The sequence below is a fragment of the Notolabrus celidotus genome, chromosome 16 (assembly GCF_009762535.1).
Source record: "Notolabrus celidotus isolate fNotCel1 chromosome 16, fNotCel1.pri, whole genome shotgun sequence".
NCBI classification, from domain to species: Eukaryota; Metazoa; Chordata; class Actinopteri; order Labriformes; family Labridae; genus Notolabrus; species Notolabrus celidotus.
The window spans coordinates 3,007,264-3,021,229 of NC_048287.1; the positions used below are offsets into that span (position 1 = coordinate 3,007,264).

Consider the following 13,966-nt stretch of genomic DNA (forward strand, 5'->3'; position numbering starts at 1 on the left):
GGCAGGTATCATTATGAGCAACACAACAGTTAGCCTGTTAGCATGAAGAGACTCAGCTGGCGCTGTTTTAGATGGTGCTATATTTCATCACAGATGGATTCACTGAATCAACACGTGAGAGGAGATAAGCGCGAGTAGCAAAGACGTTTCAACACGCCTTTAAAATCCTTTTGAACTCAAAAAGCCGTGGCAGAGATTGGCCGGTGTTTTGGTTTAAACAGCAACCCTGTTAACTGGAGACTTTCAGCCAGATGCATCCCTCATAAACGTCTTTAGACGATGAATAAATATCTGATGAGGATATTTTGAAATCTTAATAAAAACTAAACTAGTTTGCATTCCCAGGAACTCCCTCTGTGTTTCAACAGCTGTGTAAACTCCACAAACACTGACACGTTCAGCTGAAGGTCTCCAGTTTACAGGGTCACTTTTAAAACCGGAACACCGGGAGAGACGCATTCACGGTGGGCTGAGAGAAGACTACTGTTACAAGCTGCTAAATCAAGAGAATCACAACTTCTTCTTTTGAAAAGTACACACACATACAAAAAAGATAGAACAAATAAAAACTAATGAAAGAAAGAGAAATCAAGTGAATCACAGATGTGTGTGATGTTATTGTGGACGGAGGGAGGAATAAAAACACTGTGGTTAATCTACCAATCAGACACATTCAGCATTGCAGGCCCTGCCCCCCGAAAGTCCCGGAACCTTTGAAAAGTACTAACCCCCAAGCAGGGGCTTTTTAGGGGGAAGATTAACTTTCCCTGAACTCAGTTTAGACCCTGGGTCCATCAGTCAAAACGCACATAGTTCCAGGGTGAAGTCCCTGCGGTCGACAAACACCTTATTGCGCTCAAATGTTGATGTAAGACCTTTTCTTCCACTCATTCATGTCAATTATCGATTAGGCTCATATTAATTGTATTCACACTGAAACTCTATTCCTTTGAGTCATCACCTTATCTCCTTTGAAGCCTCGATCTCCAGCTCTGCCCGTCATCCCCTAAGAAACACAAAGACAGTCAGTGTGAGCCGGATATCTGTTTATTACATCATCACACAAGTCATCAGCGTTGTCTTGTGAAGTCCTTACCTGTTTCCCCTCTGGACCAGCTGGACCAGGAGGACCCTGGATATCAAAAGCAGAGTTAAAGTAGACTCAGTCGGTCATAAATGTGAGGTGAGATTAATCCGCTAATCAAAATGTGTCACATGTAGCACTCACCGCAGGGCCTTTAGGTCCACTAAAGCCGGGTAATCCTGGGCTGCCCGCCTCTCCCTTGTCTCCCCTGAGACCCTGCAGGACAGCAGAGACAAGGCCGCTCATCACATGGCACACACGTGGCGCTCCGTGCTTGTTTTTTAAAAGCCTCGCTCATTACGGAGGATTCAGCAGGATTAACATTTAGTTCCAGTACTTATCATCCTGCAGCAGTGCGGTGGATAAAAATCTCATAAACCAATCTTGCCATGGAACATGCCAGCTTTAAGAGATTAAAATTCATATTTGCAAGAGACATGTGGGCATGAACACAAGCTGAATGCAGCAGCCACAGACTGCAGGAATGTGTTATTGCTTTGAAGAAGAGAGAGAATGTATTAGTCTTTCTTTGTATTTTTATCTTCTTTGTATCCATGAATGGAACCACTACCGTCCTCTCTTCTTTTCATTCACTTCTCATTCTCCATGTGATACATTTTCCCACCTGATCACATTTTTGGCAATATCTGATCATGCCTCTAAATACTTTCACCCTCCGTTGAAACCTCTCTCCATCTCCTCTTCTAACCTCTCTTCATCTCGCTCCTGCCCTCTTCCCTTCTGCAGGCTATTTCTGATGATCTGCTCCCTCTGCTGACTGATATCATCAGCTCCTCTCTGATAACTGGCTGCATATTGTCTGCCCTCCAGTTAGCAACAGTTACTCCTCCTCCCAAGAAACCATTCTTCAGCCTACGGATCAGTGCGGCTCCATCTATTCCTTTTTAAAACACATTCTGTTGCCAACATTTTGGAATTAAAATCTCTCCTCTCTCTGCAGGTCTCACTGAATCTCACTTTTTACCTCGCATGATCTATCTGTCATGGTGGCCTCTGGCTGCCTCCCCCTTCTAATGTTTTACAGATTTACACCAAAAACTCAGAAATACTGAAACCTGTCAGACTTTGATAAACCTCATGTGTGCTCTGTGATATTAGAAACATGAAACAGGGCAGGGGCAGCACCTTGACTTGCATCTTACCTGAGCAGTGATTTGCACAACTCATTTAATACATAACTTTAAGTAGCTTGAAGGTTATTCCTTGTCTTTTTTTTAACCAGGGTCATTTATATTTACATATTTTGAGGTAAAAATAAAAGGTTGTTTGCTGTGCAGTCAGCTTGAGTCCAACACAACAGATACTCAAACAAACAAAGGAGTAGAACAGTAACTCCTGTATTAAGGTCACTGTTTGTCAAAGGAGTCAGTTCGTCTCACTGGCAGGTGTCCAATGGAGGAAGAGATAAATGACCTTTGATGTCAAAGTGAAATTTGCAAGTTATATTGGAATTCTATGTTTTAAAAATGGTTCATAAAACATGTTTGTAGATTTCACAGTTAAAGGTGACATATCATGCAAAATGGACTTTTTAATGGTTCTCTACCTGAAATATGTTTCCCTGGCATGTCTACAAACCCCCCGAGAATGAAAAAAATCCATTCTGCCCCTGTTCTGATTTCTCCACCTTTCTGTAAATGTGTGTGAAACCAGCCGTTTCAGACTTCAGTGTTTTTGTTACGTAACAACAATATCCGGTCTGTGGAAAAGTGCTAGCGCTAGTTAGCATAGCTACATGTCGTAGCTGTAGTTGTAGTTGTAGCTGTAGCTGTAGCTGTAGCTGTGTACCAAGACACACGTCTACATACTGATAAATAAAACAACAAGAAACACTAAATCTGTGACCAATCCTTCAGAAAGGTCCTGCTGCCTTTCTGGCAGAGGTCGGTTTTACTCCTCACGTCTGCAGATTTGAAGATATAGTGGATGATTTTTAGTTATCATGGAGAAGTGCTAGCGCTAGTTAGCATAGCCACATAGCTACATGTTCGTAGCTGTGTACCAAGACACACGTCCACATACTGATAAATAAAACAACAAGAAACACTAAATCTGTGACCAATCCTTCAGAAAGGTCCTGCTACAGGCACCTCTCCATCAGGATCAGATTCTGGATCAGATTCAGAAGGTTGAAGTAAAGCAATCTCTGAGCAGCCGTGTATATTCAGCCAACATGTAAACATTAGATCAACGTGCTGGAGAGCCGAGGCACAACCACTTCCTGAGGGGGCGTGGTCAGAGAGAAAACAGAGTGTTCTGAGGAGGACTGAAGAAGAGGGTTTTTCAGGCATGCCAAAATCTGATGTTTTTTTGAGCATAAACTTTAAAGACATGTTTTGGGGACCTCTTAGACCAATATATATTGATGAAAAAAGCGTGATATGTCACTTTTAAAAATCAAACTTTTTCCTATTCGGATTCAATGTTTTTTGTGTGATTTTAGGTCTAGTGTATTAATACTTCATGTCAAAATGAAAAACTAATTGCATAGTCACACTTGTGAGGTTGTGCTGAAAAAAATGACACCAAACAAGGCAAGGTAAACAGTTTTTAAGGGGAAATAAGGGGAAATATTAAGGTAAAATTACACCCTAGACCCCATAGGGTTAATTATCACAATTAACAACAACCCAATGGTGTTATGGTCGGTGATACTTAGGGGAACACGGCACTACAGAACAATGCAGAGCAGTAAAAGGAGATTATTCTCCTGCTTCAATGACAGAGATAAAGAGCAGTATCAGCACTTTTCTATTTTTCATTTGAATGTGTCACAGAGATGGACATGTGTCACTTTTTGCAAGGCCAAGTCAAGTCTAAAGCCTTTGAGGGCAGCAGCTAGCCCTGTTCAAGCCTCTCATGGTTTCAATAAGTAAAGACTGATTTATACTTCTGCGTCTCCCCTTCGCAGCAGGGGCTGACGCGGACATGAGCACCACATACTTGTGCGTCGATGTGTCCGTGTCGCGCAGCAATACTCCTCCGAAACACTTGAGGGCAGTGTGGTCTCTCTGATAGCCGGTCGCCTGCTTCTGGCCCGGCTAGGATCTCTTTTCCACAGAGATTCAGAGCGTGTTATGTTAATCTACAGCTGATACATGTTGCTGTTTATCATACAGACATGATTACATGAAGAATAGAGAGGAGGAGATGAAATACACGGCCGATGAGCGGGGGATCCCGGAAGTGCTGAAAATGCAGGAAATACAACCCAGAGGAAAATTTTTACTGCTCAAGGCTTTCTCTCTAAGTCTCCGGAGACAAAATTGAGATTCTCACTTCAGCCTAATTCAAGTTTCAAATAGTTCTCATTAGTTTCTCATTAGTTTCTCCTAAAATTCACTAGGAGAAATAGTTGAGACCATGACATGAGTCTTATTTGAGACTTAAATGAGAGATGTCATTAATGGCTAATTTTCTTCTCTTTTTTAAAATATATTTTTGGCCTTTTTGACTTTATTTTTACAGGACAGCTGAAGAGAGACAGGAAATGTGGGGAGCAGTGAGCGGGGGAAGACTTGCAGGAAATGGTCAACCAGCCGGGAATCGATACACTAAAGCCGCGAATACACTAAATCTTTGTGAAGTGAAATGTTCTAATGAGAATTGTAAGTTTGTGGACAATTACATTGAAATCTTAATTTTGCAAGGCATTATAAATGTTCATGGAAAGATGAGCTCAGGCTCTTTCTTTGCTCCATCTGAGCTCAACTTGAGACACAAAAACTGAGGCTGTTTCCGAAACGGCCTGCTACATACTACCTACTAATGTAGTAGGCAGTAGGTATTGCCTACTACATACTGCGTTTGAATTTAGTCTGTAGTATGACTGTTCTGTCCGATCTGTCATGCAGCATGCTGAGCCAGACGTCGCTGGATTTCCGGTTTCGGAAAGCGGAAGTAAACAACGGCGAAGCCGATAAATAAAATGCTTATTTAGCATCCATTTATGATTTAAAAAGTTAGGAAGTAGTTTATATGTAATTTGATAACTTTCACAGCACCCAAAAACGGATTTCCTCCCGTCAAAAAATGAGGAAAAAGAAAAAGCAGAACGAGCGCTGTGCATTGTGGGAAACAGTACGTGAGTCAGACTGGTCCGATGCACACTGAGATATTTTCCCGAATCAGTAGACATCCGGGGAGTTTTGGCTTACTGCAGATTTTGCTCTTGTTCACATACTACTTACTACATACTGAATTCTGGACATATCAGTACGTACTGCTAGTATAGTAGGCGATTTCGGAAACAGCCTGAGTCTGACAAAAACAAATGGATGAGGTTAGAGTGAGACAATTGAGAGAGCTCCCTGATTTCTCCACCTGAGCTCAAAAGGAGTCACAACACTTGAGAAATACCTGAGAATCATTTCAGATTTGGACCAGATCTCCTTTTGAACTGAAAGGGAGACTAAGCTTTTTACAACTTTTTTTCTGGAGGCAAGAATGAGAAACAGGAGACATAAGCTATAGTCTCATTTTGCTTTCAAACAGATCTCATTGTTGTCTAGAAGACAGAAATGAAACACTTTTGAGATCTCCTCTCTAAATTTATTTTCCTCTGGGAATGCCACAGAGCGGACCAATCACAGGGCTTGCGGTCCGTGTCGATTCATTTTGGTATACTCGGTAGTTACATTTTGGAGGAGGTGCATGTCAGCTACGTGCGTAGGCCTCTGCGTAGGTACAGGAGCTGCGTGGAACTCTAGCATAGGCTACACCATCGATTCAACGCAGAAGTATAAATCAGCCTTAAGTTTGGGAAACAGTGATAGACTACTGAAGCAGCTGCAGGTGATGTGCTCAACATGGTTACACATGGTCAGAGGGGATGACTCAGAGCTCATAACAAATAAAAAGATTGTGCATGAGTCCAAAAGCTGGAGTCCAGGTCAAGTTTTGAGTCATGTTAGTGTGCGACTCCAGTCCCAGTCTCCAACTCGAGTCCCCGTCTCTGATAGGTCAATAAATCCCTCTTCTAGTTGATCCCGACACTTTCAACTTGACCCCTGCCTGAGATCTCCAAATTTAGGTCCACCTCTGCTTTCGTGTCCGCAGCATGTCGCCCTCTAAAACCTGTCCTGACCCTGTTTTGAATCTGCATCATCATGATTTATGAACTTTATGTGGCTGAGAGAGGAGTGAGAGAAGTGAGAGAAGTGAGAGAAGTTTTTGGACCTCGTGCCTCCAGGTGAAAGTCAACTCCAACCTGTTCCTGGTGCTTGATCATACTTAGCGGTAAGTTTGCCTCTCCGTCTGACACCTCTCACCGTGATCTTTCTAACGTGATGTTCCCAACCTTGGTCAAGGAAATATTCATCCTCATAAATCTCCCTCAAAATCTGACAACCCATGTCTTCTAGAAATACTTCACATTCTTCTCTCGCCCACAGAAACATCCCACGTTCAGTCACTACTGGCTCTGAAAATACTACTCTTTCAAATGTTCCTCCCTGCCTCTTCTTCCTTTATCACTTCTCTGTTTAATGTGTTCCCTCTGAGAAACAATGAATATTAGTCACAGTTTTTCTCCAGGTGATTAAGTGTTTCTATTGTTTTAAGCACCACAACAGACTGGATTTGAACATCATGTACAATAAGGGGAGATAACTCACTGGAGTTCCAGGGAGGCCAGATTTTCCTGACGGCCCCGGTTCACCTGGTTTGCCCTGGGATGCAAAACAGCAGAAAAAAAGGGAATGAGAAAATGGATTTGAAAGGACAGCCAGAGGAAAAAGACTTAAGTGCCACTTTATGTCCTTATCTATCTGTCTGCTTGACACTGCTTCATCTGTCCTCTGTTTGCTTCTATCTCTGCGAGTGATAGAAAATGACTCACTGACTCTCCTCTCGGTCCCATAAGTCCTTCCCGGCCTGGAGGTCCGTTGGGGCCCTGTGAAACAAAAGAAAAGACAGTTTTATTATCTTCCACGTGCTGCAAACAAAGCCTCTCAGTCAAATCTCATCATCAGTGTTTCAATCTTTGGTGGAAAGCAGCCTGAGCTGAAGAGGTAAATTAAATCTCCACTCCTCTTTTGGAGGAAAGAGTAGGAGGGAATGTTCTTACTCAAAGAGACTGGTGCTGTGAAAACATTCTGTCTCCTGCAGGCAGACGATGAGTTAGGTAAAGGATATTTGGTGATGTGCTGCATCCTGCCACTAGACAAATAGTGGAATAAAAGTGCTGCAGTCTGTAAACGTGTGTGTGGGAGACGGATTTCAGGTTGTCACTTGGTGAAGTTGAATGCGGTGAAACTCGTGCGATGTCAAAAGAAATGAATGGCTTTAAACTTTCTGCTGCTGGTGCTCCTCCACTGATCTTCTAAAAGACGTGATTAAAGATCCTGTGGTCTGAGGGAAATTGAGCATTCTGTCCAAAACTTTTTTAATCTTAGGAGTATTATCTGCATTTCATTGATCTATGGAGGACTGCTTCCAGACTGCACTAATGATTATTCTCAGGGACTGCTTCAGGAGCAGCAGCTTTCAGAGCGGGGGACTAAACCAAAAACAAAAAGCTTAAATGAAGGAACAAAGGGAATAATAAGGAGATCTGTTATTTACTGAGGGTATACATCATTCTTCTATTATTGGACACATGTTTTTTTTTTCTCTGAGCTGCAGATGGACCCACTGAATTTTCTCCCTGATGTTTTCGTTGTGTAGAAATTATAAATATTAATATAAATATAATAATAATCAAAAATGCTGTAACTTCTTTAATCAAACAAACCTCCTTCCCGGGTTTCCCGTCACGCCCAGGTGTTCCAGATTTTCCATCTTCTCCCTGTTTGGCACACCAAAGAGGAAATATGAAAGAAAATCAGACTCAGAGGTTCAGTAGTTTAAGGTGTTGTTTACTTGCTAAGGGGGAAAATGTCTCTGTGTTCTTCATAAGCTTCATTCAGGCATGATGTGAGAAGCCTTCAGGCTGAGTTGGGAATATGAAACTGAATCATGTTGTGTTATTGTTTTGCCAACAGTGTTCTCATGTAAGCTTAGAGGCACATGGAGTGAGCTTCAAATACTCATACTCTCTTACTGATCTTCCAGCTGTGTGAGATGCTTGATTCTGATTGGTCAAAACCCCTTGACGATGGTTATTAACTTTCACTAACATGAGGAACACCAGAGTCAAACTGATCACACGTCATGTCGAATCAATCCACAGAAAAGAGTTCAGACACATTTAGCTTCTGCTTGTTGACACCGTAGACCGTAAGGTGAGGGGAAACCGTTAGCTTCTGTGAGCATCAAAACAATGTGGCTTCAGGGTGGAAAAGACGCCCGATTTGTGTAGGGATCCAGTTGCATCCTGTCGGGATTCTATTTCCCATAACCACCTGTAACCATACATTATCCCTTACTTGGAGTGTGGCAAACTAGCTTTCAATTTAACCCTGTAAAGCCTGAACCATCAAATAATTGCGTGAAAATTCTAATTCTTTGAATATGGAGTGTTTATTGGACCTTCTAACAAATAAAAAAATAATAATAAAGAGCACTTTTCATATATGAGTTTTAATTTGTATCATATTTGATACATCAGGCATTTTGGTGCAATTTTTCTGCTCAAAGTTTCTTCTTTTTTAGACAAACTAAAACATATAAAAACAACATTTTGAGCCTATTAAACTTTAAGTTTCCTTTGAAATTTTCCTCAACTAATTTCAAACATAGAACTGACTTTTATTCCCCATATTGCACGCCAACATCATACATATTTAGTATCTACTACACAACTAAAAACCTAATGTATTGTATATTTCTTCTCTGAATTGTTCAGTTTTTAGTGGAAATCAATGAGCAAAAGATAATTATTTACTAGGGAGCCATGGCAACATTCAACCAGTCATCAATCATCATGATACAGCAGGTTACATATATAAAAATACAATATACATTATAAATATCTCAGTTTATACTCTAAATATACCTGATTATGTCATTGTAACATGTTCTTAAATAATAAAGACTGTATGTTGCTTTATGGAGTAATATATGAAATGTAATAAAATGATGATTGACAGTAAATAATAAATGTCCTTATATACCTGTTGTATCAATTTTGATAAAACACATTTTCAACATGATTTGACAATGAATTAAGTAATGAAATATTAATTAGTTTTTCATCAATCCAGTAATTAATCCTCTTGAAGTTTCAGGAACAATTTGAAAGTTTTTTTCATCCAAACTTTTTCAAACTTGGTAAAAATCTCCCTGAAAAACCTCGAGTGGGTCTCTGATCCACAGCTGACATTTTGGATGTCTGAAGTGACGTCCTTCTGCTGCATGAATGACTCACACCTGGTGGATTATCTGTGCACTGCATGTATCTGATTGCATACATCAGGTTTTTACAGAGAGAATATATCACACTGATGGTGTAGAGGTCTAGGGTTAAGGCTGCTATCTGAAATGTTTTAGTTGCTGAGAGTTTCTACAGTCTCAACACAGCCCGACATGTGGGTGATTAACGATACCTACACGGTTGTTGTTACGCACCAGCCTGGGGGGGTCAGGTGTGCAACATAAAGATAGAAAGAAAAAACCCCAGCCTGACAGATAACAAAGATCCACACAGGGACAGGAGCACTCACTCACACACAGACAAAGATCCACAACGCATACAGAACACTCACTCAATCACAAACATAGAACACCAGCACAGAAAACAAAATCACAAACACAGTACTGCCTAGGCCATGACAGTCGTTGCTTTATAAAAGGTTGCTAACCATTTACTTTTCAAACTCCTTGTGATCATTTATTTAAGCTTCATATATGCTTTAACTCTCCCTGTCCCATTAAAGTTACTAACCATAGACCTTTCTAGAGTCCCTGAGCTCCCTTGTCTCGTAGGTTCCTCTGGATCTCTGCCGCTGTGGACGTGCCAGACTCCAGCTGCTACAACTACTACTATCCATCTCACCACTATCATCCCTCTCTCTCTCTTCATCTCCCTCTATCCCTCTCTCCAACACGGTCTCAGCAGATGTGTGTCTAACATGAGTCTGGTCCTGCTGGAGGTTTCTGCCTGTTAAAGGAAGTTTGTCCTTGCCACTGTAACTTGCTAAATGCTGCAAAGTGCTCTGCTCATGGTGGATTAAGATGAGATCAGACTGAGTCCTGTCTGTAAGATGGGACTGGATCTGATCCTGTCTTGATGTTGGGTCTTTGTTAATAACAGAACATAGAGTACGGTCTAGACCTGCTCTGTTTGGAAAGAGTCTGAGGAGAACATTTGTTGGGATTTGGTGCGTTTTGAATAAAGATTGATTTGTTGAAATATATTCACTGGCTTCATAACTTCATCATGTAATGCAAAGAGCAGATAACAGCTTCACTAAGATCCACATAGATCCTTCTGAGGGTAAACATTGCAGCCCTGCGTCAAACTAATACTTAGGTACAGGGCTATAATCTATACTTCCTTCTTCATGCATAAATCATCCTGTTGCTGTATAATAATGAGGAACATTTCCAAATGACTGACATTTAAGTGAATGTAACTATAGGCAGTGGAGGGAAATTCACAGTGTGCCTACAGAAACACTTCACAGTTCCTCTAATAAGTTGTCTGCTGTCGGTTGGGCTGGGAGGCTGGCGGCCTCTCTGCAGCTCAGTAAGAGCTGTCTGTAATGAGCCATGCTATTGGTCATGGCGCTGTGGCAGGAACATTTCCTGCGGGTGTGTGCTGGGTGAGAGACAAAGCAGCAGGTGCAGGGATTCTCATGGAGAGGAGGGTGTGTATAAGAAGTGCTTGACATAGCAGTGCTGCAAGTGAAACACTGAATGTGGCAGTGACCTCTCCCCTGAACTCCTGTAGTGGACGGATCGAGTTAAGACTGCTGAGTCGAGGACGTGGTCTTTGTTAACGTGTTTTATTATGCTCCTCACCAGTTCGGTCTCAGCAGATGTGTGTCTAACATGAGTCTGGTTCTGCTTGAGGTTTCTGCCTGTTAAAGGAAGTTTTTCCTCTCCACTGTAACTAGCTAAATACTGTGAGGTGCAATGCTCATGGTGGATTAAGGTGGGGTCAGACTGAGTCTTATCCTGTCTTGGTGTTGGGTCTCTGTTCATAATTTGACATAGAGTGGTCTAGACCTGCTCTGTTTGTAAAAGAGTCTTGAGATAACGTTTGTTGTGGTACAAATAAAGATTGATTGATAGGTTGACCAGTCTCACACCTTTGGAACAACTCTGGAAGTTTTAACTGCTGGCTTTAGTGAAGAAAAGATTACCTGTGTTGCTTTGTGCCATTCTGAGGCTGTTTGTTCTATTGAATTGTGGAATTGATGGTATTAGTAAGAGAAAATGTTGAATTTGAGTGCCATATACACTCATACTAACCGGGGCTCTTAGATGCTAAAGACATACATCAAATACAGGAAATATAGAAAGCTGTAAACTGACCTTAGAGCCTGGAGCTCCTGGTTCTCCTCTGTGGCCCTTAAAGCCCTGCATAAGATAAGAAACAATAGTTAACAAGGCACAGAAACTTGCTCTGCCGGCTCAGGTTTGTTAACTAACGGTTTCTTACTGGGAGTCCTCGTAGTCCAGGGTTTCCTGGTTGTCCAAGTTCACCTTGTTTGCCCTGAAATGAAAGCAATAATACCTCAGGACACTTTTTTTACTGATAATCTTCCTTATAAATTAACAGCTTCTTGAAGTTGTTGTTCCATATAAAACCTTCCGGTCTCAAACACTTACAGGTTCTCCCGTTTCACCAGGTCGGCCATCTTTTCCAATTTTCCCAGCCTGACCCTGAAGAAAAGTAACATAGGAGCAATGTTAGTTTTGGCAGCTATTTTAGATTTAGTCTTAGGGCCTGATCTACTAAGATCCCAAATAACGAGCGCTAATTTGCGTGTGCAAATAATAATTTTGCACAAGCTATTTCTGGGCGTGTTGCGGGTGATCTACTAAGACTGCGTGCGCAAATGATAACGAGTGCAAAAGTGGTGCGGACCGCCCTATTTTAATGAGGATTTTGCGTGTGCTATTGGCTGTCACCATGTAGAGTTTGAGAGAACAGAGTGGTCTTAAGCGATAAATGAAGTTTGAAGACATGGAGTTGGAGGTCTTTGTAGAGGAGGGAAATAAACACGTCGGTGAACTCCAGCAGAGACATCTCAGCGTTAGAAACACAATTTGGGAGGCCATCTGTGAAAAGGTGAATGATGTGAGAAAAAACAGAAGATCTGCCGATGAAATAAACGCATCTACTCTTCTCCAAAACACAATCAGTGTTTTGATGGAGTTTAGAGAGCGATTTGATGAGGCTTAGTCTGCCACTCTTGCTCTAGAAAAGTTAGGCGTCACTTGGATGAAGACAGTCGCCTCACTGTCCCAGGGAGCAACTTTCGGGTGAATGTTTTTAATGCCTGATATCATCATCCAGCAACTGTCCCAAAGATTCACCAGCTTAAATGGAACTGGGAACATGTTTGAGTCAATTCACCCCCAACACACTGCTGCAAGCACGAGATGAGGAGTTACGCAGAGCTGCCTGGCGCAGCTCAGTGAGCGCTCATTCTCCAAGTTAAAACTAACTAAAAACCCCTTGATGAGCACGATGGGACAGAATAGACTGAGTGGACATGTCATGTTATCTATTGAGAATGACAGATCAAAGAAAATGGACATACAGTGCTACGTGGACAAGTCCATGGAGCTTAAGGCTCGTCCAGACAGTGGTGAGTAGGCCGAGTACTTCATATTGATTTTGTGTTTGTATGTGAACATGTGGGCCGCTGTGCCAAATTTACTAAACTGTATATCTGTTGATACAGTGACCTACTGTGCTCTCATTATATGAAAAAGTTAAAGTAGGTGTCAGAATGATGCCGTCGCTATCCGTGGTGCTGAACTGCTTTGAATTTGTGTTGTTTTATCATTATTATTATTATTTTGTTCTCTTGGTTTGATTGACTAAAACATTTAGTAATGCTTGTAAGCCCAGCTTTTGCGGGCATGTTGTAAAGCGATGTTATGATGAGCTTTACAGTGACTGCAGCCATGTGTGCGTACCGCTGTGCCAGTTTGCACCTGCCTTTCAAACGTGCTAAATATAGACGCAAAAACACCGCCCGCTATCTGCTTCAGGGTTTGATAGATCACATTGCGTGTGCTAAATGATTACATTTGCATCTCCTCCTCCCAGTATTTTGCGCGTTCTGATGATCTACATGTATTCTGCATATTCATGAAGGCAAACACGCTAAATGATTTGCGAGTGCTATTTTGCTCATTTGACAGACGCAATCCTCGGTGCTCCCGGTTAGTACGTCAGCTTTGCGCGCGCTATCAAGTTAGCACGTGTTTTTATACACGCAAACCTTTAGTAGATCGGGCCCTAAGTCTTTAGAAGAAAATACCTGTTAGTTTTAGTCACATTTTAGTCTTTGATTTTTGCCAACACATTTTCTCTCTTTAAATAATTCATATAGTCGATCAGATATCAGTATCAGGGTTGTATAAAGTGTTAAAATCATCAACATTTCACTCTTTTAACACTTTTGTGTAATATCTTAAGTTAAACAATTCAGCCTGTCACTGCTGAAAAGTCAAAATAAAACATTCTTGATGTGACCACTGTGACTGTATTTTGATTCTCTTGATTCACAGAGAAATGCCATGAAAGGACTATATTGCACATTTACAACGTTCCTTGAATGTACTTGTAGTGACAAGCGCATTTGACAGACAGTCAGTTCACTGCACTCTGAAATGCATCTGCATCTTTCAACAAGGAGTTGATCAAAGCTTACTGAAGGTGTCTGATGTATCACCAAACTGGATTAAATCAAGCTGTAGACGCAGAGCTTTTTACAGTAATGGTGGCAAAAACGTCAA

General features: G+C 41.5%; 1 protein-coding gene across 1 annotated transcript in view; it reads right to left on the reverse strand.

Moving 5' to 3' along the window:
• Positions 1–13,966, reverse strand: part of col22a1 (collagen, type XXII, alpha 1) — a 108,603-nt gene that overhangs the window by 6,161 nt on the left and 88,476 nt on the right. Inside the window, exons 52-60 of the mRNA XM_034705596.1 lie at positions 11,822–11,875; positions 11,652–11,705; positions 11,525–11,569; positions 7,839–7,892; positions 6,945–6,998; positions 6,721–6,774; positions 1,229–1,300; positions 1,097–1,132; positions 962–1,006 (exon numbers count right to left, since the gene is read on the reverse strand). Of these exons, the coding sequence (XP_034561487.1) occupies positions 962–1,006; positions 1,097–1,132; positions 1,229–1,300; positions 6,721–6,774; positions 6,945–6,998; positions 7,839–7,892; positions 11,525–11,569; positions 11,652–11,705; positions 11,822–11,875 (468 nt within the window). The remainder of the gene's footprint in view (positions 1–961; positions 1,007–1,096; positions 1,133–1,228; positions 1,301–6,720; positions 6,775–6,944; positions 6,999–7,838; positions 7,893–11,524; positions 11,570–11,651; positions 11,706–11,821; positions 11,876–13,966) is intronic.